Source organism: Chiloscyllium plagiosum, unplaced genomic scaffold, assembly GCF_037043375.1.
Source record: "Chiloscyllium plagiosum isolate Xiang-an unplaced genomic scaffold, Cpla_swu_hap1 HiC_scaffold_45, whole genome shotgun sequence".
NCBI lineage: Eukaryota > Metazoa > Chordata > Chondrichthyes > Orectolobiformes > Hemiscylliidae > Chiloscyllium > Chiloscyllium plagiosum.
The window spans coordinates 7,023,889-7,049,829 of NW_028270183.1; the positions used below are offsets into that span (position 1 = coordinate 7,023,889).

A 25,941-nucleotide genomic window follows, 5' to 3' on the forward strand; every position below is an offset into this window, starting at 1 on the left:
CCCTCCTCTCACTTATCTCTCCACGCTTCAGGCTCTCTGCCTGTATTCCTGATGAAGGGCTTTTGCCTGAAACGTCGATTTTGCCTGTCCTCGGATGCTGCCTGAACTGCTGTGCTCTTCCAGCACCACTAATCCAGAATCTGGTTTCCAGCATCTGCAGTCATTGTTTTTACCTAGCCCTCACTTTCGCCGAGGGAGCCATTGTTATCTGCAATGGGCTGCTGGCCATGGTGCTGAATAGAATGGTTGACCCCGGGGCTCTCTTGTGGGCATTTTCGATATTTCGATCAGAAAAGAGCAATTATGAAAATAATTTTTTAAAAAACGAATCTTTTTCCCACTGAGCAAGCTCCTAAAAATGAGCATGATATTAGGGCACTGAAGGATTTGGGGGTCAATTTAAACACATGTACGAGAATCAGTGGATGTTCGACTCAAAAATAAGAGGTTGACTCACTGATTCATGAGCATTTACAGTAAACCAAAATTTTAAGAGGGGTGTTGGGACAAGGCCTGGGAGTTCAGTTAAATCTAGTTAAAAGCTATGAAAAATATAGAAAAGCTATCCAGTGTGTAATTAGAATGATAGGAGACACTTCAGATCATTGGGTTTATGCTGACTGTCTTTTAGAGCAACTCAGATGTCCTGCCGAACTGGCTTTTTTCCTGCAGCCCTTGTAAATCTTTACTCTTCAATGTTTATTCAATTCCATATTGAAAACCATGACTGAATCTGTTCCCTGCCTGTCCAAAGATGTGCAGGTAAGGTGGATTACCAATGTTATATTGTCCACAGTGTCCATGGATGCACAGGCTAGGTGGATTAGCCATGGGAAATACAGGGTTAAAGGGATAGGGTAGGGGGAAGGTCTGGGTGAGAGGGTCAATCTGGACTCAATGGGCAAAATGGCCCATTTTGACAATGTATGGATTCTAGGAGTCAAAATATCCAATTCGCTTTGAGGTTTCATCTGGAGCAACATGTTCAATTCTGGCTTTGAGACCAAAGAATGGTCTCAAAGTGTTGGGAGGGTGAGGCGGGGGGGGGGGGGGGGGGGGGGGGGGGGAGTTCTCTGAATGTTTTAGAGTGAGAAAAGTCCATAATATGGAGGGATTGGTGAAGTTGGGACTGTTTTGCCTAAAGTGCAGAAAGTGATGAATATTTTAACAGATTTGCTCTGAATTGAGGGGATTTTGCCAAAATAAGTAAATAGGGTTAATAAAATTTGCCACCTGCTCACAAGATAAAAGGCATCTGAAGTCCAAAACAAACACAGATAATCATTTCCAGGTAATCGTAAACCTTATGAATCACGCATGAAAAATAGATTAGCCTTATGAAGGAAGTGAGAGGAAAGCCAGATGGAAAATCTGCAGATAATTTGTAAATCCTGTGTCCACAGGTTGTCTGTGGGAAGTTGGGAGGGATCAACTGAAGCCCAGAGATTGACAAATGTGAGATCAGGAACACCACACTTGTCAGAAGTCACAGCAATCTGATATGATCCCTTGAGTGCTAATTAAATTGGCTGGTTGTATGTGTTTCACAGAACCAGTTTACTCATGAGAGATGTTTCGAAAGGATACACTTAAAACCATCAGCTGCTTTATTTGGAACATTTCAGAAAAAAAAAGCAATCATTAACTAGTTACTGACTGATGACACAGAGGTGCTTGTCTTTGCTTTGACCATGTTACCTTTACTGCTTTTACAGTCCATTTATGAACCATGGTATGCACACAAGCACCAATTTTTCATAAGGATGAATCTGTCCACTGTGAATCCACACTGCATTTGTAATTTTTGACAGCCCGTGATGTAGCTCTGAAAACATAGTGCAGCATTCTTCACTTCATCATTGTCAACAACTCAGACATTACACCAAGGTTCCCTATGTTGGCCCTGAAATTCTATGCTTAGCTGAAGAGGGTGCAAGGACTCATATAAGATTGGTACAGACCTGATGGACCATATGGCCTGTTTTTGTGATGTAAGCCTGTACTCTCTACAACAGAGGCTGGGGAGGCACAGTCACTGACTATGTTAAAGATAGAGAATTCTAGATATTAAAGGTATCAAGGAACAAAGGTATAGTGCAGGACCATGAGATACAGGAGCAGAAGGAGGCCATTCAGCCCATTGAATCTGATCCACATTCAATGAGGCCATTGATAATCCAGTAATTCTCTACTCCACTTTCTTGCCTTTTCCACATTATCCTTGATTCCCTGACTGATGAAAAATCTGTCTGTCACAATCTTGAACATGCTTAATGACCCAACCTTGACAGCACTGTCTGGTAAAGTATGCCGTAATTTCACTACCCTCTCAAAGAAGAAATTCCTCCTCATCTCTGTCTTACAAGAATGACCCGTTATTTTGAAATTATTCTGAGAAAAATGGCATTGAGGTAGGAGATTAGTCACAATCTAGTTGAATGGCACAAAAGCTTGAGGGGCTGAATGACTCACCCATGCTTCTATTTCCTATGTTCTCAAGTCCTGTATAATTTCTCAATTGATATAAAAGTTCACATGAACCGCTTGAAGTTAAGGAGAGCAATTCTCCTGAAATACCATGGGATGTTACACTGTGTTAAAGGCACTTCGTGAAGAAAGAGGTCATTTCACCCATTAAGTCTCAGCTGGCTGTACACAGTACGATCCAATAAGCCCCACTGCCCTATACCTGGAAACTTCCAAGTTTGTTTCTTTGAGTAACATTCACGCCACACGTGCCAGACCATGACCATCTCCAATAAGAGAAAATCTAATCATCGCGCCCCCTTAATATTCACTGGTGTTACTATCACTGAATCCCCCACTATCAATATCCTGGTGACCTGAAACTGAGCTAACCATATATACATTGTAGCTATAAGAACTGGTTACAGGCAATGGATTCTGCAGGGAGTAACTCATCTCCTGACTCCCCAAAGCCTGTCCATCATCAACATGGCACAAGTCAGGAGCATGATGGAATACTCCCCACTCTGCAGCTCCAACAACACTCAAGAAGCTTGACACCATCCAGGACAAATCGGCTCACTTCACTGATATCCACATCCACAATCATTCATTCATTCCACCATTGGTGCTCCATAGCAGCAGTGTGTACCATCTTGAAGATGTACTGCACAAACTCACCAAGGCTCCTCAGACAGCTTGCATACCCTTGTTCTCTACTATATTAAAGGTCAAGGGCAGCAGTTATATGGGAACACCACCACCTGCAAATTCCAATTCAAGCCACTCACCATCCTGACTTGGAAACATATCTCTGTTCCTTCAGTGTTGCTAGGTCCAAATCCTGGAACTCCCTCACTAACAGCATTGTGGGTGGCCCTACACCAAATGGACTGCAGTGGTTCAAGAAGGCAACTCACCACCATATTCTCCAGGGCAATTAGGACAGGAAAGCAATTAGGTCAGCCAGTGCTACAAACATCCAATAAACAACTAAAGAAAAAGTGCCTGTCCAAATTTCTTTTAATTCATTGATGTATCTACTCCAAGCACCAAAATATTTCTGTCCTGTTATAGATAAAAAGTTGAATGCTAATTATTTTTCAAACAGAAATCACATCCACGACATAACACCAAAAAACAAGGTTTCCAATCATTTTGTCCATCTCTTTAAGACTGCACTAGTTGAAAGGACCAAAGTGCATGTGAATCTGAAAAAAGCAGGACTGTTGTAATGTGCTCAGCTGGGGAGATGTATTGAGTTTAAACAAGGAATCCAGGAAAGATCTATCTGTATTAATCAGACTGTTTCTATCATGTTGAGCTGTCTAGGTTAAAGTGTCTTTGCGCAACATTTGCCAACATGGACAGACTGCTTTTTATTCTCGAATACAAGAGGGAAAGATAATCCATTCTCAGCTATTACTAAAATACAAACTGTGGAGACTGCAGGGCATCATTTCCACACTGGTTATGCGAAGTTTGCCGAGCAGAATTCTGAGTTAGCCGTGAATTTTGGGGCATTCTAATGCCAGGTTCTTAACATATGAGTCTTGAGGGTCCAATAATTATTCCAACAGTGCAATGTGGAATTCTCATTAGGATAATTGTTCAGTCTGCTGCCAAAGAAAAAGGCACTGGAACAATAATTCCAACTAACTGGTCTTTCATGTTGATGCCCATTGATCTTCAATGGTTTGCTCATATAGAAACAGTCGCTGTTAATGGCCACCGTATTTCAGAAAATATAAACATATTTTTGCCTTGTCTGTAGGGGAACTCACATTTTGTTAAGGCAAACCATTGAGAGAAAGGAACTTATTTTTACTATTCAAACTATTAAGAGTAATGAGGATTGATTATTGTGTTATAACAGCTCATTGGGGCTGCCATTCGGCCCACCATGTTCATGCCAGCTCTTTGTAGAGCAATCACTCAATCTCATTTCTCTGCTCTATCCCCCTAGTTCCTGCATGGTTATTTCCTTCAAATGTCAAGGAATAAACAAAGAACAGTACTGCATAGGAACAGGCCCTTCGGCCCACAAAGACTGCACCTACACATGATGCCATTCCAAACTACAAATCTTTTGCCTCTATAGAATCTGTATCCCTCTATTCGTTGTCTATCATACATCTGTCAAGAAATGTGTATCCAATTTTCTTTTGAAATCATTCATCTTTTCCACTTCGATTCACCCTCTGCTCCATAGGCAGCACATCTCAGGTCATTACCGTCACATTATTGTTACAGATGATACAAAGGTAGAACGTAATTTTCTAAAACGTAAAACCACATCATCTAACAAGGCAGATTAGGTAGCGTTATCTTGAACTCTGGGGTAGGCTGTGATGTATAGTAATCTAGTGACCTGGAACTTTAAAACAAAGTTCTAGGGACATGGGTTCAAACCCCACCATGGCAGATGGTGAAATTTTAATTCTCAAAAATATATGTGGAGCAAAACAACCACCTTAATGATGACTGTGTAACCATTGCTGATGTCAGTTAAAAGAAAAACCCTCTGGCTCATTAATGTCCTTTAAAGAAGGAAATCTGCTGTCCTTACTCAGCCTGGACTGCATGTGACTCCAGACCTACAACAATATGGTTGACTCTTAACCGCCTGATGTTAATATAATTAATTCTCACCAGTGACATCCACATCCCATGACAAAATAAAAACAAAGTGCAGAAAGAGGCTACACTTGAACCTTCCCACCTTGTTGTATCCTGTCTCTGTATCTACTGGTTTCTTTCACCCTTGTCTTGTTTATCCAGCTTCCTCTGGGTGGCACGGTGGCTCAGTGGTTAATACTGCTGCCTCACAGTGCCAGGGACCCAGGTTCGATTCCTACCTAGGGTGACTGTCTTTGTGGAGTGTGCACAGTCTCCCTGTGTCTACATAGGTTTCCTCCCACGATGCAAAAGATGAGTAGATCAGATAACTTGGCAATACTAAATTGCCTATAGTGTTAGATGCATTAGTCAGGGGTAAATGTAGGTTGGTGGGTTACACCTTGGAGGGTCGGTGTGGACTGCTTGGGCTAAAGGGCCTGTTTCCATACTGTAGGGTATCTAATCTCTTAAATTCACCTCAACCCTGTGGAAATCAGTTCCAGATCCTCAGCACTCATTATACAGAAATGTACCTTGAATTCCCTCTTGAATTCTGTCATGGGCCAATCACATTTTTTATGTTGTAAATTCAACGTAATTATTGAAAGTGATCTTTTGTGTTTTCTTTAGGATATTATTGACGATTCACAAATCCTCACTAATTGTGATTACATCACTGGTATTCTCAAAATTAATCAGACCCTTACGTGATATTAATTCAGCATCTTGTAACTCTATGTTTGAGACTTATTTTGAAACTCAGGTACTGATTATTAGTAAAGCCTCCTGCATATAATGGCTTGACTGAACAGCATCATAAGATAATTCATTGTTATTAAAAACAGCGAAACACATGTTGGGCTTGTAAACTATGTTGTCATTGTAATGTTGCTTGATGCATCTGTGGCAAGTAGTTAGGCATAGCACACCTTTGAAGCACACAGTCCTGGTTTCAAGTCCCATCCCAGTTCTTGAGCAAATAAGAATCAAGGTGGCATGTTAGCTTGGTGATTAGCACTTCAGCCTCACAGTGCCAAGTACCCAGGTTCGATTCCACCCTCAGGTGGACAATCTCATTCTCTGCACGTCTGTGTGGGTTCCCTCTGGGTGCTCGGGTTTCCTTCAAAGATGTGCAGGTTAGGTGGTTTGGCCACGCTAGTTTGCCCACCCAGTGTGCAGGCGAGCTGGATTAGCCTGGGCATCCATGAGAAATGCAGGCATACAGGTGGGGTGGACTGGCGTGGACTCAATGGGCTGAATGGTCTGCTTCCACACTGTAGGGATTCCAAGGCTGCTAACTTAGCAAGCATGGCACTGTTAAAAGTGTGGCATTCCCACAGACAGATGGAAATCATTGACCCAAGGCCATGCAAAATGCAGGAGTACCATCCGCAAAGATGTGGAGCACCTCAAGAGTTGCCATCGGGAATAAGTGGAAACGAGGAAAAAGGAGCAAGTTGGCACACCAATGCCCCACCCACTTCTTCCCATGACCACCTTCTGCTCCAAGTGTACCAGAGTCTGTGGAACCACATCAGTCTGTACAGACTCACCCTGAGAGTGGAACTGAGTCATCCTCGTCTGCGGGCCAATGAATGTATGTTAGATGTACTGTTAGAGGAGATTTCAAATCAAAACCTCGTTTGCTTGATCAAAGTGAATGTGAAAGATCCCATCATGTCATTTTGAAAAGGTGCAGGGTGATTCTCCACAATGCCCTGGTCAATATCTATCCCTTAACTAACGTCGCAACAAAAAACAAACTATCTGGATATTATCACACCAGTTACAACATTCATGATGAAAACATGTTGGCGGAATCCGGGTGGTTCATCTGTCATTCCGACAGATGAAATTCGCATCAAGTCTAAATTACAGGTTGAGTGATGGGATTTGGGGTGATGGGGTGAAAGGTCAGAGTGACAGTTTGGGGGAGGTGGGGTTGGCTGGTAAGTCAGGATGACGGTGTGTGCGGGGAGAGGTGGGATGAGGTAATAGGTCAGAATGATGGTGTGTGTGGGGTAAATTCACAGCCTGATGCTAACAATTCCAGCAGCGTGGTAGTAAGATGCCATGTGGTCAACAGTGGTCTTATTCACTGACAAACACTGCTCTCTGGAGCTGTAGTAGAACTGGCAATGGTCTATGCTATGACTATGGTGCTCAGGCTTAGCAAATTCAATATTGTTGTGTTGAACTGCCAACCTGCCTGTTTACAGCTTTTGCTAAAGGTAGCCCCCGTGATGATTTTGAAAGGCACTTGGACAGGCACAGGAAGAGAATAAACTGGCAGGGGCTGTGGGGATAGAGCAGGGAAGTGGGATTGACTTGATTGCACTAGGGAGGGCCAGCAGAGCACACAGGCCAAATGGTCTCCTTCCATGCCAAAACGAGACTCTATGACATTTGACCATTCCCCATCAACTGCAGGTTTTTGCTGCCCTGCCAGCCCTGTCTCAAGCCTCTCGTAAGATCTTCGAATGTTTTGTCTCCCTCCCTTAAAGAGTGGTTCACGGTGAAAGTTTTTGCATTAGTTCCATCCACTTTTTGGAGGGGCACTGCAATGCGGGTTGACTGTGATTGAAAATGCTTCTGCCGATTTTAATGAGGAGCTGACGCTCTTTCCAATGTGTGATCTGAACTGACATATCAGCACCTCGGCAGCACAGTGTAAATAAACTGGGAGGACGGGAAATTGGAACGGGATATCTCACAGGCAAGCAGCTGAGGCCAGTTTACGCGCATGTTAATGAGCTAACATGTTTTGACAGTCAAAGTGGTCACAGTCAGAAGTTCCTGACTATTGCAATACTTCATTGACTGAAATTACTTAAATGGATGCAAAGAAATCAGGCGCTAAAGCATCAGCTTTAACCAATGCATTTTAAAAAATATATTAATCCACAGGACTAGTTAGGCCAACATTTGTGGCCCATCCCTAATTGCCCGACAGCAGTTAACAATCAAACACATTGCTTTGGGTCTGGAGTCACATGTAGGCCAAACCAGGTAAGGACAATAGATTTCCTTCCCAAATAATTGTCAACAGTTTCATGATCATCATTAGATATGTAATACCAGATTTTTTTATTGAATTCAAATTACATCATCTGCCCTGGTGGGATTTGAACCCAGGTCCCCCGAATCTCTGGATTAATCGTCTACCAATAACATCACCAGACCATCACCTCCCCAGCTGCAGATTAGTGAGCAGCTTCAAATGGTCATAAGATTTAGAAGCAGGAACAGACCAGTTAGCCCTCTGATCTGCTCCATTATTCAATAATACCATGGCTGATGTCATTGTGGTCTCAGTTTCACTTTCTTGTCTATCACCACCTCCCTTAATATTTGACTCCCTTGACCATCATAAATCCAATGAACTCAACTTTGAATTTGGGTACAGGAGTTGGGAGGTCATTGTTGTGGCTGTACAGAACATTGGCTAGGGCACTTTTGCAATACCATGTTCAATTCAGGTCCCCCTGCTTGAGGAAGGATGTGGTGCAATCTGAAAGGGTTCAGAAAAGATTTACAAGGATGTTGCCAGGGTTGGAGAGTTTGAGCTATAGGGAGGGGCTGAATAGGCTGGGGCTGCTTTCCTTGGAGCGTTGGAGGCTGAGGGGTGACCTTGTAGTGGTTTATAAAATCATGAGGGGCATGGGTAGGATAAATAGACAAGATCATTTCCCTGGGGTGGGGGTTCAGGACAAGAGGGCAAAGATTTAAGGTGAGAGGGGAAAGATTTAAAAGGAACTTAAGGGCAACATTTTCACACAGAGGGTGGTGCGAGTATAGAATGTGCTGCGAGAGGAAATGGTGAAGGCTGATGCAATTACAGCATTTAAAAGGCATTTGGATAGGTATATGAATAGGAAGGGTTTGGAGGGATATGGGTAAATGTTGGGAAATGGGACGAGATTAATTTAGGATATCTGATTGGCATGGACGAGTTGGACCAGAGGGTCTGTTCCTGTGCAGTACATCTCTAAAACTCCATGACTTTTCATATATGAATATATTTAATGACCCAGCCTGCTCTGCTTTCTGGTGAAGAGCATTCGATAGACTGACTGAGAGAGACAAAAAAATCTTCATCTTAAAGAGGAGACCTCTTATTCTTCAAATGTGTCCCCTCGCTCTCCTCTTCACCACAAGGAAACATACCCTTTTAGCACCCGCCTTGTTAAGACCTCTCAAGCGTCTCATATGTTTCAGTAAGATAACCTCTCATTGTTCTAAATTCTAACATAACTGGAAATGGAAACAAGTTATCACAGAGGCTGGAAATCTGAAACAAACTCAGTGAATGCCTGGAGAAACTCAGCAGGCCTGGCAGCATTTGTGGAGAGAGAAAGCAGATATAACGTTTTGAGTCCAGTATGAGTCTTATCAGAACTGGAATTTTTCAGATGTTATTGCAATTGAGAGGGCACTAAAGGACATTGCCAAGAAAGCAGAATTTTATGTCAGAGAAGATTAGATAGGCTGTCTCCCCTGAAACAGAAGAGAGAGAGGAAAGATGAAATCAAAGTATTTATAACGAGGAGGTGCCCAGATAGATTAAGTACTTCCTTGGCAGAGCAATGGCTAACAAAGGGAACAGATTTACAATCATTGCTGGAGGTTTAGAGGGAAATTAAAGAGGATTTTGTTTTCATCCAGAGTGTGGTGAGGGTCTGGAACTCACTGTCTGAAAGGGTGGTTTAAGCAGACGCTCTCATTACATTTAAATAACATTGGACATGAACTGGAACACTGCCAGTGATAGACCAGGAGCTGACTGGTGGGAAAGGGCTGGTTAGCCTTGTTTCAGGCCAGCATAGACCTAAAGGACCAAGTGGCTTCCTGGTACCATAAACATTCTATGTTTTCTATAACTGCACAGTGTGAAGGGTTGCATTTTAAAGTCAAATTCACGCGATGATGAATACCTCATCTTAATGAAGAAACAATCAGTTTAGGAGCTTTCTGTATCTGACATTGTGAGAAATTACACAATTGATTTAAAGGAAGGAAGTTTGAATAGTTCTCACCTTCTACACACTTTTGGTACATGGTACGGTGGCTCAGTGGTTAGCACTGCTGCCTCTCAGCACCAGGGAACCTGGTTCGATTCCAGCCTCAGGTGTCTGTGTGGAGTTTGCACATTCGCCCCGTGTCTGCGTGGGTTTCCTCCCACAAAGATATGCAGGTTAGGTGAAATGGTCATGCTAAATTGCCCATGGTGTTCTGGGATGTGTAGGTTTGGTACATTTATCAGGGGTAGATGTTAGATTAGACTCTCCACAGTGTGGAAACAGGCCCTTTGGAAAATGATATATAGCGGTGAAGGGATTAGTTAATTAGTGTTGCAGAGTTGGGAGTGATTGAGAAGCTTGGCTCAGGAATTGTTTGCAAACATGGAGCCAGTCGGAAGGGATCCGGGAGAAGTCAACACAATGGGAACCAATTCTCCCGCTGAATTCTGACTGAGGTTGAGGGGTGAGCAAGAAAGGGCTGATCCGTTATGAAACCAAGCAATGGGTCCGAGAGAGCAGAGGGTCAACATTTCGGAGGATAAAGGGGGAAAGTGAAGAGATTTTGATCTTTGGAATTTCACTGATTGGAATTCTGTCTGATGGGAATTAACGGAAGGAAATTTGAATTCATAAGCTTTGACATTGTGAATTGCGGAAAATGATGCTGAAATTCTGAATTTAATGTTGTGATTGACGTGAGACAAGTGCTGCAGGTGGATGTAACTCTGATGATGCTTATTAGCATTGCTTCTTCTTTTGGCTATTAAGTTTCAGCAGGCCAGCTGTCATTGTTATCTCAACATAATTACAGATTCCACTCACTGACAGCGACATATGTCACCAACGTATTATGAAAATCTTGTCCGTTAACTAATTGGCCCCAAATAGAGCAGATCCCTCTTTGCTGATCATTGACAATGAACAAGTATCCTGAAAATAACCTCCAGCAATGATCATGAAATCATGCTTCTTCACAGCACTGATACCGGTCGAATTCAGAAAGCTGAGGAGGGTGGAATTCCCAAAGACAGGAAAGCTTGGCCAGACACATCATCACTACAATACTAAAATGTGTGGCCAATTTACAAGATCCCTGTCCCCACAACCTCCTCCAGCCCCACAACCCTCCAAAATATCAATGCTCTCATTCCAATCCCTTGAGCATCCACGTTTTGAATATAGAACATAAAACAATACAGTGCAGAACAGGCCCTTCGGCCCTCGATGTTGCGCCGACCTGTGAACTAATCTAAGCCCATTCCCCTACATTAGCTCATCATCATCCATGTACTTATCCAAGGATTGTTTAAATCTCCCTAATGTGGCTGGGTTAACTACACTGGCAGGCAGGGCATTCCACGCCCTTACCACTCTCTTGAAGTCATACCACTGGTGGTGGTCTAGTCCACAACCAATGATGAAGTCTATTGTTGGATAGCAATAAGGCCCAGACATTATGCAGAGCAAGTGGCCCCATCCCACAGCTGAGAAGCCAAATTCATGTAAGAAATGGAAAGGAGATGATCCATTGTAAGTCTGCCCAGTTAAACTGATTGGGAAAGTAATTATTCTTGGGAAATTATACAGAGCTGTGAAGGGATTAGATTAATTAGTGCGTTACAGAGTTGGAAATGATTGAGAAGCTTGGCTCAGGAATTGTTTGCAAAAATGGAGCAACTTGGAAGAGATCTGGGAGAATTCTACAGCTACCTCCATGTGATCGGGTCACCCCTTTGCAACTGGAGGACCGCTAATTTACTTCAGGGTGGGGCTTCTGGCCGTAATTGGGAGGAAGTGACGCCTGCTGGTCAATCAGATGGCTGGCAGCTCTCCTGTCCCAGCAGCACCACTGGGAGAAGTGGCCACTACCGGGACTGCATGTCAGTCTGGGATTCCTCAAGGAACCAGTCTGTCAGGGCCGCTAAAATACCCAATGGAGGTCAGTCAGTGACAGGCAAGGTGCACCCCACCCCCTCCTTTTCGCACTCTGCCAACCTGTCTACACTGGCATCACTGCCTCTACCCAATCCACTCCCGGGAGAGAGGTGAGGGTGTGTAAAACCCCACTCCGAAACTACCCCCCACCTCCACACTAGTGTAGGAGCTCCAACAATCATGAAAGCTGCTCTGTCCTCCCTCATCTTCAGTGTAATTGCTAGCACAGAAAGAGGCCATTCAACCCAACTGGTTGGAGATAGGATAGAAAGGAGAAAGGAAGTAAATTTCAGAACAAGCCCAGTCACTATAGGACAGGGATAAGCTAAACAGGGCTCACAGTACAACAAAGGACAAGACCAGATAATCCTGAATGTCAAAGGTCAAAATGGTTATGATTAAGAAGGAGGCGGATAATGGCAGATACTGAGGGTTCAATACAGCAAAGTTTAGGCTTTAGTGTGCAAGGTAGAGGAGGGGAAAGTTTCTTAAGTTGCATTCAGGGGAACTGTTTTTGCCATTAGGTAGAAAACCCAACAAGGGAGGAGTCATGTTCTGGATCAATGTTGGAAATTGCCCTGGGCAAGTGGAATGCATTTCAATGGAGATCCTGAGCCTAACTCAGTCAAAATTAGGACAGTTATAGATAAGGATGGGCCAGGAATAAAAATTTGAATCCGGGCAAAAGTTACTTCTACTAAGGTAAGATACAATTTAGTTAAAACAGACTGGAAGCAGGTGCTTGTTAATAAAACTATCAGAGCGATAGGAGACATTCAAGGTGCAAACAGAAAGAGTACAGAGCAAATATATATTTGTGAAGGACTGCGAAGGTATGAGTGGGTTCAGCAGATAAACTCTGCAGATCAGGATGTGTTGTATCCCAGGCTGTAAAGCAAGGTAAAGGATGAGGTATCAGATACCCTGGTAGTGATTGTCTACAGGAAGATATTAAAAGAGTGGTCAGAGCAGTAGTAAAATGGAAGTCCACCCGGCGAGGAGGGAAGGGGGTGTTGGGGGTTCGGTTGAGCTGTTGGGAGAGGCTGAATACGTTGGGGCTATTTTCCCTGGAGTGTCACAGGCTGAGGGGGTGACCTTATAGGGGTTTATAAAATCATGAGGGGTATGAACAGGGCGAATTGTCTTACCCAGGGTGGGTGAAAAACTAGAAGGCATAGGTTTAAGTTGAGAGGGAAAACAACATATAAAAAACATCTGGGTGAATAGGAAGGGTTTAGAGAGATATGGGTTCAATGCTGGCAAATGGGACTAAGTCAGATTGGAGTGTCTGGTCTGCACAGTTGAGTTGAACCAAAGGGTCTGTTTCTGTGTTATACAACTCTAAGAGGGTGAGGTCATACACTTGTGGAAGGCTAACAAGACCAGAGATTACATTGTGAACGTAGGACCTTGGAAAATACTGAAGATCGGAGGCAATCTGTGCATTTCCACAGATTGTTGAAGGTAGCAAGGCAGAGAGATAGAATGGTTGAGAAAACAAATGGTACACTTGCCTTTATTAGCTGTGGCATTACTTAGAAGAGTAGGGAAGTTATGCTGGAACTGTGTAAAGCACTGGTTAGTCCATAACTGGAGTACTGTGTGGTTCTTGTCATCAGATTACATGGAGGATGTGATGGCACTGGAGAAGGAGCAGAGGGGATTTACCAGGATGCTGTATGGACTGGAGGGTCTGTGATTTGAAGAAAGGTTGGAAAGGTCAGGGTTGTTTTCACTGGAGCAGCGAAGGTTGTGGGGGGACCTGACAGAGATGAGTTAGATCATGAGGGGCACAAATAGGGAGGAGAGGGAGGCACTTTTTCCATTAGTCAGGGGTTAATAAGCAGGGACCATCGAGGTAAGATGAGGTAGAAAGCTAAAAGAACATTCGAGGAGAACCTTTTCACCCATTGGGTAGTGGGATTCAGGAACACGTTACCTGAAAAGAGTAATTGAGTCAGAATACTGTGTAATGTTTAAGCAGTATTTAGTTATTCCATAGGCTCCAGCAGTGCTGAAATAGGATCAGTGCAGTCAGATTGATATTGACCAATGCAGAGACAATGGGCTGAATGGCCTCCTTCTGTGCTGTGTGAGAGTCAGTGAGACTTTACTTGTACGGGTTCTTACAGAGTGAGAGTCCTCTATAAAAAGAAACCTTCCTGATGCAATCTGTAGGCAGTGGCATTGAACAGATGAGCATTAACACGCCCTGGTAATTACTGTGACTTTTAGACTAATCTCAGCACCAATCGTCTCTCCTAATGAGAGCAGTCTGGGGGGACACTTGAGAGACAATGATAGTGTCTCTACCTCATAGCCAGGAGGCCCAGATTCAAGTCCCACCTGCCCTAGTGATGTCTCATAACACTTCTGAACATTTGATCTATGGTTTTCTGGGACTATGGAAACTTTGACTTTTCAATCTCAAGAATCGTTTTAATGTTTAGCAACTGAAACATTTCTTTGTTGTCTTGATGAAGGATTGATTCCATTGTTTGTCTTTAACATCTGTCAAGCGATCACCTAACTGAGATCCAGTAACAGACTGACGATACACACCAACCTCTTCAGTGAAGGAAATCTGCCATCCTTACCTGGTCTGGCCGACACATGACTCCAGACCCACAGCAACTTGTGGTTAAATCATAGCTTTCCTCTGTAATGAACTGCCGAGCAAGCCACTTACTTCAAGGGCAATTAATGATGGGTAACAAAATGCAAGACGGCCAATACCCCAAATCCCACCTCCTTCTCAAATGACAGAACTGTGGACAGGGACACTGGGCTCCCCCTCCCACCTGAAACATTGATTCTCCTGCTCCTCGGATGCCACCTGAGCTGCTGTGCTTTTGCAGCACCTGCACTCTCGACTCTGATCGCCAGCGTCTGCAGTCCTCACTTTCTCCCTCCTTGAGCTGTGCAGACCCTGCACAATTGAATCATAGCTAGATCATACCTAAATAAAACAACACTCTAGACAGAGGACTGTTTACTAAACTAAGGGAAGATTTCACTTTAATTGCCACACTGTCTGCATATAGAAATTATCAACAACATTATTGAGATAATTAAATGATATTTGGCAACCAACCAGGGTCAACATTTCTAGACACATGTTATTCCCTGAAGAAATGAAATAATAATACACTTTCCGTTGACTCCTGCCTGTTAATTAACCTACAAAGTACTTCATCTCTGCCTTTCAAATACCTACATTAATATATGAGCATACCAATGATTTAAGAAGTCTGCTATGGCTCCCGGGAGGGTTACCCAGTGTAACTTTGGATGATTTACAAGGGTCTGGGTTCAAGCACAGACCAGCAGGATGCACACAAGCCTTCTCAAGACTGCTGGCTTGGTTGACCAGTGACAAGGCACTGAGGATGTCGGGGGTGGGATTACCATAATAATAGCAATGAAGACGCACTGCAATCACAGGGGATGGCAAGACTGCACAGTCTGAGCTTGAGCTGTGAGAACGTTCAGTGGAGATTTGACATTCTCCTCAGCTGAAGAATTAGCGGGGCACAGATTTTAAGACAATACGGTAAAAGGCGTACTGGAGAAAATAAGTCGAGGTGGGATGTGGAATGTCCTGTCTGGGGGTTAGTCAGCCTGCACTCCCTCCTTTATTAGATAACACCCACATTGTACCTTCTCGAGCAGCTGTCGGAGTTGCTTACTGCGTGCATCCCGTGAACACATGCTCCGCTGGGCCACCACTGCACAGATGCACTTCCCATCCGGATCCTGGGCGGAGCTGTAGATTTCCCAGCCTTCCTCGGGACTTGGGAAAAGAGTCTGCAGAGGAGGAGAGAAAGTGAATGAAACGTCAGCAGCTCGAGGCAGAATTGGAATCGGCCCAATCAGCAGCTTTTCAGGGAAGTCACGGTGAGGCTGGGGAGTCGTCCGAAATACCTGCCAACTTGGGTCCTACACACGGGCTGCTGGGACTTACCTCTGGGTTCAGGTTTCTCAGAGACCTTAGCTGAGGAGAGATTTCTTCCCTTTGACAATGGTTGGCCCATGGAACGCTCTCCCAACAGAACGTGGTTGAGGCCAAAGCATTAAACGCTTTCAAAAAGGGGTCAGATATAATTCTTGGGGCTAAAGGGATCAAAGGGTACGGGGGAGAAAGCAGGAACAGGAAACTGAGTGGAATGAACAGACTTGGAGTCACAGAGTCATAGGGATGTACAGCAAGGAAACAGACCCTTCAGTCCAACTCATCCATGCTGACCAGATATCCTAAATTAATCTAGTCCCATTTGCCAGCACTTGGTCCATATCCTTCTGAACCCTTCCTAATCATGTACCCATCCAGATGCCTTTTAAATGTTGTAATTGTACCAGCCTCCACCACTTCCTCTGGCAGCTCATTCCATACACGTACCACCCTCTGGATGAAAAAGTTGCCCCTTAGGTCCCTTTTTAAAGCTTTTCCCTCTCACCTTAAACCTATGCCCTCTAGTTCTGGACCCGCCCAACACAGGGAAATTACCTTTGTCTCTTTACCCCATCCATGTCTCTCATGATTTTAAAAGCCTCCATACTGAATGGCAGAATGGGCTTGAAGGGCTGAATAGCCTGCTCCTGTACATTTTCTTCTATGTTTAAGTTCATCATTGAGGCTGAACCTCGCAGTGGAGTGTTGCTCCTCTGTTAGAGCCACTGCTTTTAAGACGAGACATTTACCCAACAGCTTTTCCACTCACTAAACCCAATGTCACAACCCCAAAGATGAGCCAGCCAATTCATTGTAGGGACCTGGCCAATGTTTATCCTCAATCAACATTAAAACAGATGAATCTGTCATCCTTACACTTTCTGTTTGTCCTAGCTACAACAACCAGCTTTCCTCCGTTAATACAATCCCTACAAACTGAAAGTTAATCACTGGCTGTGAAGTGCTTTGGGATTTCCTGAGATCAGGTGAGGCACTTATTAAATGCAGAAACCTCCCTTATGAATGTTACATTACTGGAATGAAGGACAATCAGCCCTGCAAAAAGGTTTTTAACCATAGGATGAGGGACAGATGTACAAACCTTGCGGTCACATGTTTGATAATGGAAGCAGTGTTTAGCAATATAGGGATGTGGTTGGGGTTGGTAAGTGAGGCCATCAACTTGGGACCGCTGATTTGCCGAGAGACGTGGTCAGGTTTTCTCTGCTTCCCTTGTATTTCACCCTCTGCGCTTACAGCTCACGGTCTGCTTTCTCTCACCGTCTCTCAGCAACCAAAAGGCAAAAGACACGAAGGAGCCTAGTGGGGAACTCTAACGCTGAAAATCTGCTGCTTGATGTGTTGCAAAACGTGCTCCACAGCAAAACGGACATCAATCGAGGTGGCAAGCTCAACACAAGACATAACAGTGATCGCATATATAAATACAATGGCAATACTCTTTCAAACAGACATATTACAGAAAATCTGTTCCTTTAACAGGAGGTGAATATATTAGCCCCATCCCTTTAAAGGAAGTGAAAGACATTAACATCACTCCCTGAGAATAAGTAGACAACAGCAACATTGTTAACAAGAACAACACCAAGCTTTGCAGAAGACAAGATGTGGTCCTATTAAAGGAGGGACATTATGCTCATAGACTCTTAGAAATGGACAGCACGGAAACAGACCCTTCGGTCCAAATCGTCCAGATATCCTAATTAATATCCAAATTAATCTAGTTCCATTTATCAGCACTTGGCCCATATCCATCTAAACCCTTCCTATTCATGTACCAATCCAGATGCCTTTTAAATGTTGTAATTGTACCAACCTCCACCACTTCCTCTGGCAGTTCATTCCATACATGTACCACCCTCTGCGTGAAAAAAATTGGCCCTTGGGTCCCTTTCAAATCATTCCCCTCTCACCCTAAACTATGTTTTCTAACTTTGAACTCCTCTACCCTAGGAAAATGACCTTATCTATTGACCTTATCCATGCCCCTCATGATTTTATAAACCTCGATAAGGTTACCCCTCAGCCTTCGACGCTTCAGGGGAAAACAGCCCCAGCCTATTCAGCCTCTCCCTGTAGCTCAAGCCCTCCAACCCTGGTCACATCCTTGTAAATCTTTTCTGAGCGGTCTCAAGTTTAATAACATCATTCCTATAGCAGGGGGAATGGGGAAAATGTAAGATGTTGCAGAATTATCAGAACTGCAAGGGTAAAGGAATATTTGTTTCTGTATTAGACTCAGTCAGATGCCGTGGAGAAAACTAAAGGTTTTTCCATTTCCTTGGGTACATCATCTTAAACATCCAGCATTTCCCAGAAGAGTCAGGGATCAGTGAAAACAGCAATTGGATTTGAAATTGTTTTATTTCAAATAGAAAATAATGTGAAGGCTGAGTTTTATAAAGCATTCTTGTGAAAATCCTTTACCTGTTGTTGTCCCTTCTAACAATTCACTTTTATTAAACAGTGGCCTTTTCTGGTTCTGCCACAACACACCTTCTAACCTCAATCTTACTGCGGTGCCTGTAACATACAAGCACGGCCAGGATTGTGTTTCACACAGCAGACAGTCCCCACAGCTCCCAGGTTGTGAATTATCGATCGAGGAGCAGTTCTGCGACCAGGAGTTGGGCTGAGATTGGAACTCCCCAGTCTGAAAAGAGTATACAAACTGATGGCCCATCCACTCTGGAATTCAGTCGGATTTCAATGGTAACTGTGCACCGAGTTCACCCACTGCAACACCCCTCCCCTTCTGTGAACGAAGCAAAGAGCAAAGTCCCAGAGTTAGATGAAGAAACTTTTTTTTTTGAAAATGCAGAGAGATGTGACCTGGAACTTGTTGCCAGCAAGAGGTGAAACAGATTCCAAAAGGGTAAAGGCTGAGATGAATGGGTTTTTAGACTCTCAGGGAATCAAAGGGTTTGAGCAGCAAAGCCTAAGATTATCCGTAATCATATTGTATAGCAGACCAGCTTTCTATTTTTCATGCTTTTAATGGAACTAGATGAATGCTTCAAAGTGGGAAACCTGCAGGTCTCTGGAGAAAGAGCTGGGGAGAGTGAGACTAATTGGAAAGCTCTTTCTAAGAGCTAGTACAGCCACAATAGGCTGCATGGCCTCCTTGATGACTTGCATTTTTGATCTGTTCTTTGTGTTAAATAGGAAAAGGAGAGACAGGGCACGGCTTGTCATCTTCTGCTGCTGGACTGTTAATGAGCACTGGGACTTTCAGCAGGTGACAGTTTACAGCCTAAGTCCATCAGGACTGTTAGCTACAACAGCTGGTTTATGTTCAAACCACTGGCCTTTCCTGAATCTTAATGAAAACCATTTTAGGCGTGAATCACTGGATGGCACTTCTGACTGTGACTCAAATGGTGGTGGGTTCAAGTCCCACTCCAGAGGTCAGAGCACAAGATCTGGGTGGCCGTTCCCTACTGAGCGAGTGGTGCAGTATCAGAAGTGCTGTCTTTCAGATATTAAAGGTGGATGTAGAAGACCATAGGGTATAATTTTGAAGGGGAGAGGAATCAATCTTCCCAGCATCTCATCTAATACATTTCTCAATATCATCAAACAATGGGTTAGTTCAACACTATCTGTGGGAGATTGCTGTTTGCATATTTGGATGCTGGGTCATTGAATCTTAGAATCCCTACGGAGAATCTAAATAGAAACAGCCTTTGGCCCAACAAGTCCACATTGACCCTCCAAACAGAAACCCTCCCAGACCCATTCACCTACCCCATTATCCTGTATTTACCCCAGACTACTGCACCTAACCTACACAACCCTGAACACTATGTGTAATTTAGCATGGCTAGTTCATCTAACCTGCACATCTTTGGATTGTGGGAGGAAACCAGAGCACCTGGAGGAAGCCCATGCAGACACAGGGAGAATGTGCAATCTCCACACTGACAGTCACCTGAGGTTGGAATCGAACGCAGGTCCCTGGCACTGTGAGGCAGCAGTGCCAGCCACTGTGCCACCCCATTGGACTAGAAGCCCATGACATACTTAGAGAGTGAATTCAGTGACTCAGCAATACTCATCAGTGAGAGATGACTGGAGGTGGTTTGACCTGAGGATCACCAGGCCTCAGGCAGAGGGAAATGTTGAGAAGGAGAGTCTTTCACAGTAATCTCAGCTGGTGCTGGAGTTGAACTCATGCTGTTGGTATCACTTTGCATTGCAAACCAGCTGTCCAATCAACTGAGCTAACCAATGCTATACTGTGAATATGTAATGACCAAACTTCTATAAAATCCCACCTGGTTCATTAATATCCTTTTTAGGAAGGAAATCTGCCGTCCTTATCTCGTCCGGCCTACATAACACTCCATACCTACAGTAGTAGGATTGACTCATAACTGTCCACTGAAATGACCCAGGAAACACTCAGTAGTTCTTAAGGAGGTGACTCACCAGCACCTTCCCAAAGTAATTGGGAACAGGCAATAAATGATAGCTTTAGCATTTCTCACTCTGGGTTTTGCTTGTCAGTAGTCCCTTGGCCACATGGGTGTTTATGTTTCTGGTGGTGGAATATTAATAAAGTTATTTGATGTTTACACCATGTCTTGCACAACTCAAAAAAAAAGATAGTTTTACCAGTGGCACCCATATCCTGTAATGGAATTTTTTTTTTAACCTTGGAAATGTCAACGCTGTATATTTAGTAGCATAGACTGGGTTTGAAGACTTCTGTGGAAAGCAGTTTCACTGATGAGTAGGACATAGTCAGATGTCAGGTTGAAATCAACTAGGAGAAAGTGAGGTCTGCAGCTGCTGGAGATCAGAGTCGAGAGTGTGCTGCTGGAAAAGCGCAGCAGGTCAGGATCGACGCTTTGGGTCGGAGCTCTTCATCAGGAATCCTCATGAAGAGCTCCGGCCCGAAATGTCGATTCTCCTGCTCCTCGGATGCTGCCCGACCTGCTGTGCTTTTCCAGCAACACACTCTCAACCATAGTCGGATGTCACATGACACCAGGTTATAGTCCAACAGGTTAACTTAAAATCACAGGCTTTCAAAAGGCTGCTCCTTCGTCAGGTGGCGTGTATGACATCAGGTTTGAAGCATGCTGGGGTCAAATGGACTGCTAAGATTTTTTAATAATCTGGCAATATGCTCCAGTGTTCAGAGAATAAATAAGCAGCTGAGATCAGAAGGCGCATAAAGCGATAGATTTGTTCACCTCAACATTTAGTTAGAGGAAAGAACTCCACTGTATTATCTGTGTACAAACACTGTTCTCTCTCGTTCCCTCAAGTCTACCAGTGCAACCGATTGCAACTCACTTGATCTCATTAACAGGGTTTAATGAGTTGGAGTTACTGCAGTACAGTAGAGGTGGCTGTCATGTGTAATGCAATCTACTCCTTTTAATTGCGTTGCTATATTCTTAATTACTTGGACTTGTTAACAGACTTTCCAATAATTTGAGTGAAATAACACAAAAGGAAGGACTTTTTGCAAAATAAAGTACAAAATTACCTGGTCGTTGGAATTAAAACAGTGTAGATCGTCCATGAAGCTAGTCAAAGCACTAATGAATCACTTTCACGTTGCAAGCTTTGTGTGGCCAAAGGATGAGACCAGCTCTGATTAAACCTCTTGCCTACAGCTTCTCCATGTGTTTGAGATGATTTGGAGATGCCGGTGATGGACTGGGGTGTACAAAGTTAAAAATTACACACCACCAGGTTATAGTCCAACAGGTTTAATTGGAAGTACACTAGCTTTCGGAGTGCTGCTCCTTCATCAGGTGCTTACAATTAAACCTGCTGGACTATAACCTGGTGTTGTGTGATTTTTAACTTTATGTTTGAGATGATTCACCTTCACTCAAGATAAAGGCTCTTTCATCAAGATTAAGGGGTGATCGAATTGCGGATTTTTCAGATGTTCAGAAGCATTCAATAATGCAGCCGCAAGCTTGCCTCCAAGCCAACCACCACCCTGGCTTGGAAATATATCGCTGTTCCTTCACTGTCGCTGGGTCAAAGTCCTGGACTTCCCTCCTTAATAGCATTGTGGGTCGACCTACGCTCAGTGGATTAAGGCAGTTCAAGAAGGCAGCTCACTATCACATTCTCCGGTGGCAATTAGGAATGGGAAATAAATGCTGGCCCATTCATCCCGTGAATGAATAAACACAGAGATACTGCTGGGAGACTCCAAAATCCAGTGCCATAACCTTATAATTAAATCTGGATTGTTCTGAGGTGATTACAAGTAATAATTGTTCACATAAAAGGTGAAGAAGTCTGGAACTCTCTCCATCAAAGATCGTAGATTCTGAGGGAAGGAGTGCGTCAGTGGAAATATTTGAAATTGAGTTTGATTGATCTCAGTTAACTGATAGATTGATCGGGTTACAGAGCCAAAGCAGAGTAAACAGATCCTTAACTATGAAGATATTATGAAAATGGAGAGGGTTCAGAAAATATTTACCAGGATGTTGCCAGGACTGGAGGGTTTGAGTTATAAGGAGAAGCTGGATAGGCTGGGGCATTTCTCAATAGAATATGGGAGGCTGAGGGATGACATTATAGAGGTTTATAAAATCATGAGGGTCATAGATAAGGTGAACAGAGAAAGGTCCCTTCCCTTGAGTTGGGAATCTCAAAACTCGAGGGAATATTTTTAAGGTGAGAGGAGAAAGATTTAAAAAGGACCTGAGGGGCATCATTTTCACACAAGAGGGTTGCTTGTGTGCGTAACTGACAGAGGGAGTGGGAGATGCAGTTACAAGTTTAATATTTAGAAGATCCTTGGATAGCTACATGAGTGGCAAAGGTTTAGAGGGATATGGGTCAAATGCAGGTAACTAGCACTAGTTTAATTCAGGAAACCTGGTCGACATGGATGAGTTGAACCAAAGGATCTGTTTCTGTGCTGTATGATTCTGTGGCTATATGGTTCTATGAGGCAGTCACAGTGCGTGGGGTGTGCCCTAGGATGGTGGTCTCTGATTGCCAAAGTTCAAGTCTGGATGAACTGGAGTCACTAAGTATCCACTTTAACATTTACTCGGGAATTGTTACCATCTAGTTTCTACCTGGCAGGTGGGGGAATAGGAAACAGCACATCAATGAGGTGAGCTTAGGTATCAATGGCAATGGAAACGGATACAGGTAGGCCAGTTCCCAGCCACTAGTGAGATTCTCATTTCACCGTTCAGTTCTTGGTTGAAGAATTGGAGTTTTCTCCTCTCAGTGTCAATTTCTGCTGATCTCCCCCTATTTTCCCAACTGGACCATCAATAGCTCCATGGGTCCAGGGCTGGGAAAATTCCAGCCAGCGTGCTGTGATGGTCTGGAATGCAGTTCTGGATGGAAATTGGATATACCCTAGAAAATGGAAGAAAAACTGCAGGTCTATGGGAGGGAGAGGGAGATAATTAGAGCAGCTATACCAAAAAGGTGACACAATGCTCGCTAGGATCATAACAGTGCTGCCTCTCTAGACTTATCATTGCGCCCTGCGGCATGCAGCTCTGAGAAAGAGTTGCTCTCAACACTTTTAAGCGATCTTATCCCTGTCTGGATGTCATTAGCTCGGTTCTGGATTTCTTGTGACCTCTGCTTTCCCTGCTGATTGTCACGTATTTGCTGCTTCCCGCTGGTCTCCCAGTGATTTAGAATTTCTGTACATCATACGGTCAAACAGACAGGTGGTGATAAACTGTGCTGTGCCAGCTTATGTTTAAGGAAATAATCGGATGTGCTAACATTTTTAGTTTATGACAAAGGATATTCTCATTATCGACATGCACTCATACCACAAAATAAGATCAATTATGGAGACAGCCAATGTTCCATTCAATATGCATGCTTGTTAATCAGTCCATGAAATTCTGTTGGCAACAGTAAAATCTTGAGAAAATCATTTGAAGCTACAAGGAAATCAATGACAGGCTGTCATAGGGACGTTATGATTAGAATACTTTTACTAACCTGTCTAACACAGACCCTGGTTAATATGAAACCATTGCTCTTGTTAATTAGTCTGAATAGGCTAGATGGTACCCAAGGAAACAGCCCAGCAGATCTGACTGCAATAGGTACTGGCACTCAAAGGATTTATTCAATGGGGATAATCATATTTAATATGGCAGTTGGCAGAAGGTGCTTGAAGATGCCCATTTGATAAGAGATTTCAGCTGCTTAAGCCCTGTTCATTTGACACATAGTCAGAACAGACTGGCACAGACGAACTCTGCTCATCGTTGCTGTAATTTTTTCTTAGACTTTTTTGCTTTCGGTGGGGGATTTTTTTAAAAGCTTTATCTCTGTCCATTTCCTTTAACCCACTTCAAACTCTCGACTGATAAAGAGAGCTGATTGGTCTGCTGATTCCCCTCAATACCAACTCCTAGCGGCCACGCCTGAGGAGAGAACCTAAAATGATCAGGGAACCCGAGTGCACAGGAACAGGCTGTTCAGCCTGTCGAATATGGGACAGCTCATTGGAAGGTTAGACACACATACACTCCTCCACTGCTCTTTCCACAATGTTTTGTGCTCAGTCAAAGATGAAGGCGTATTGTAATAATGCCAACAGAGGCTTGGAAAACTTAAATTCAATTCATAAATCTGGAATTAGAAGCGAGTTTCAGTGATGATGTCCATGACAACTATATCCAATTGCTCAAAGTACCCCAACCTGGTTCACTCATATTCTCTAGGGAAGGAAATCTACCATCTTTACCAGGCCTGGCCTACGTGTGACTCCAGAACCACAGCAATGGTTTTGGCTACTAATTTCCTTCTGAAATAGCCCAGCAAGAGATTCCATTCCAGGTCAATTAAAGATGGGCAACAAATGAGTGATGCCCACACCCCATGAAAACGTTAAGCAAACAGCGCATTACAAATAGTTGAGTTAAAAATAATGTCCTCCACTGTACAAATGATCTTAAATCTATGTCCTCTGGGTACACAGTAGTATTCTGACACTGCTCAGGAGGATTTAAACCAGTAAGGGGAAGTGGGGGGTGTGGGACCCAGGGAGATACTGAGGAATGAGAAAAGAAGCAAGTCAAACAGTCAGGGTGAGCAGGGACAAAGCAGAGAATAGGGTAGGACTGATAAATTAAACTGCATTTATTTCAATGCAAGCGGCCTAACAGGGAAGGCAGATGAACTCAGGGCACGGTTAGGCACATGGGACTGGGATATCATAGCAATTACAGAAACATGGCTCAGGGATGGATAGGGCTGGCAGCTTAATGTTCCAGGATACAATTGCTACAGTAAGGACAGAAAGGGAGGCAAGAGAGGAAGAGGAATGTTGTTATTGATAAGGGACAGCATTACAGCTGTGCTGAGGGAGGATATTCCGAGAAATACATCCAGGGAAGTTATTTAGATGGAACTGAGAAATAAGAAAGGGATGATTACCTTATTGGGATTGTATTATAGACCCCCCAATAGTCAGAGGGAAATTGAGAAACAAATTTGTAAGGAGGTCTCAGCTATCTGTAAGAATAATGGGGTGGTTATGGTAGGGGATTTTAACTTTCCAAACATAGACTGGGACTGCCATAGTGTTAAAGGTTGAGATGGAGAAGCATTTGTTAAGTGTGTACAGGAAAACTTTCTGATTCAGTATGTGAATGCACCTACTAGAGAAGGTGCAAAACCTGACCTACTGTTGAGAAATAAGGCAGGGCAGATGACTGAGGTGTCAGTGGGGGAGCACTTTGGGGCCAGCGACCATAACTCTATTAGTTTTAAAATAGTGATGGAAAAGGATAGACTAGACTAGATCTACAAGTTGAAGTTCGAAATTGGAGGAAGGCTAATTTTGATGGTATTAGGCAAGAACTTTCAAAAGTTGATTGGGGGCAGATGTTCGCAGGTAAAGGAACAGCTGGAAAATGGGAAGCCTTCAGAAATGAGATAACAAGAATCCAG

At 43.6% G+C, this 25,941-nt stretch overlaps 1 protein-coding gene across 2 annotated transcripts in view; it reads right to left on the reverse strand.

Moving 5' to 3' along the window:
* The window catches only part of LOC122552265 (noelin-2), a 472,756-nt gene that overhangs the window by 214,018 nt on the left and 232,797 nt on the right, over window positions 1-25,941 (reverse strand). For both annotated transcript variants that reach the window (XM_043694956.2, XM_043694955.2), the window contains exon 2: window positions 15,702-15,848. In XM_043694956.2, the coding sequence (XP_043550891.2) occupies window positions 15,702-15,848 (147 nt within the window). The remainder of the gene's footprint in view (window positions 1-15,701; window positions 15,849-25,941) is intronic.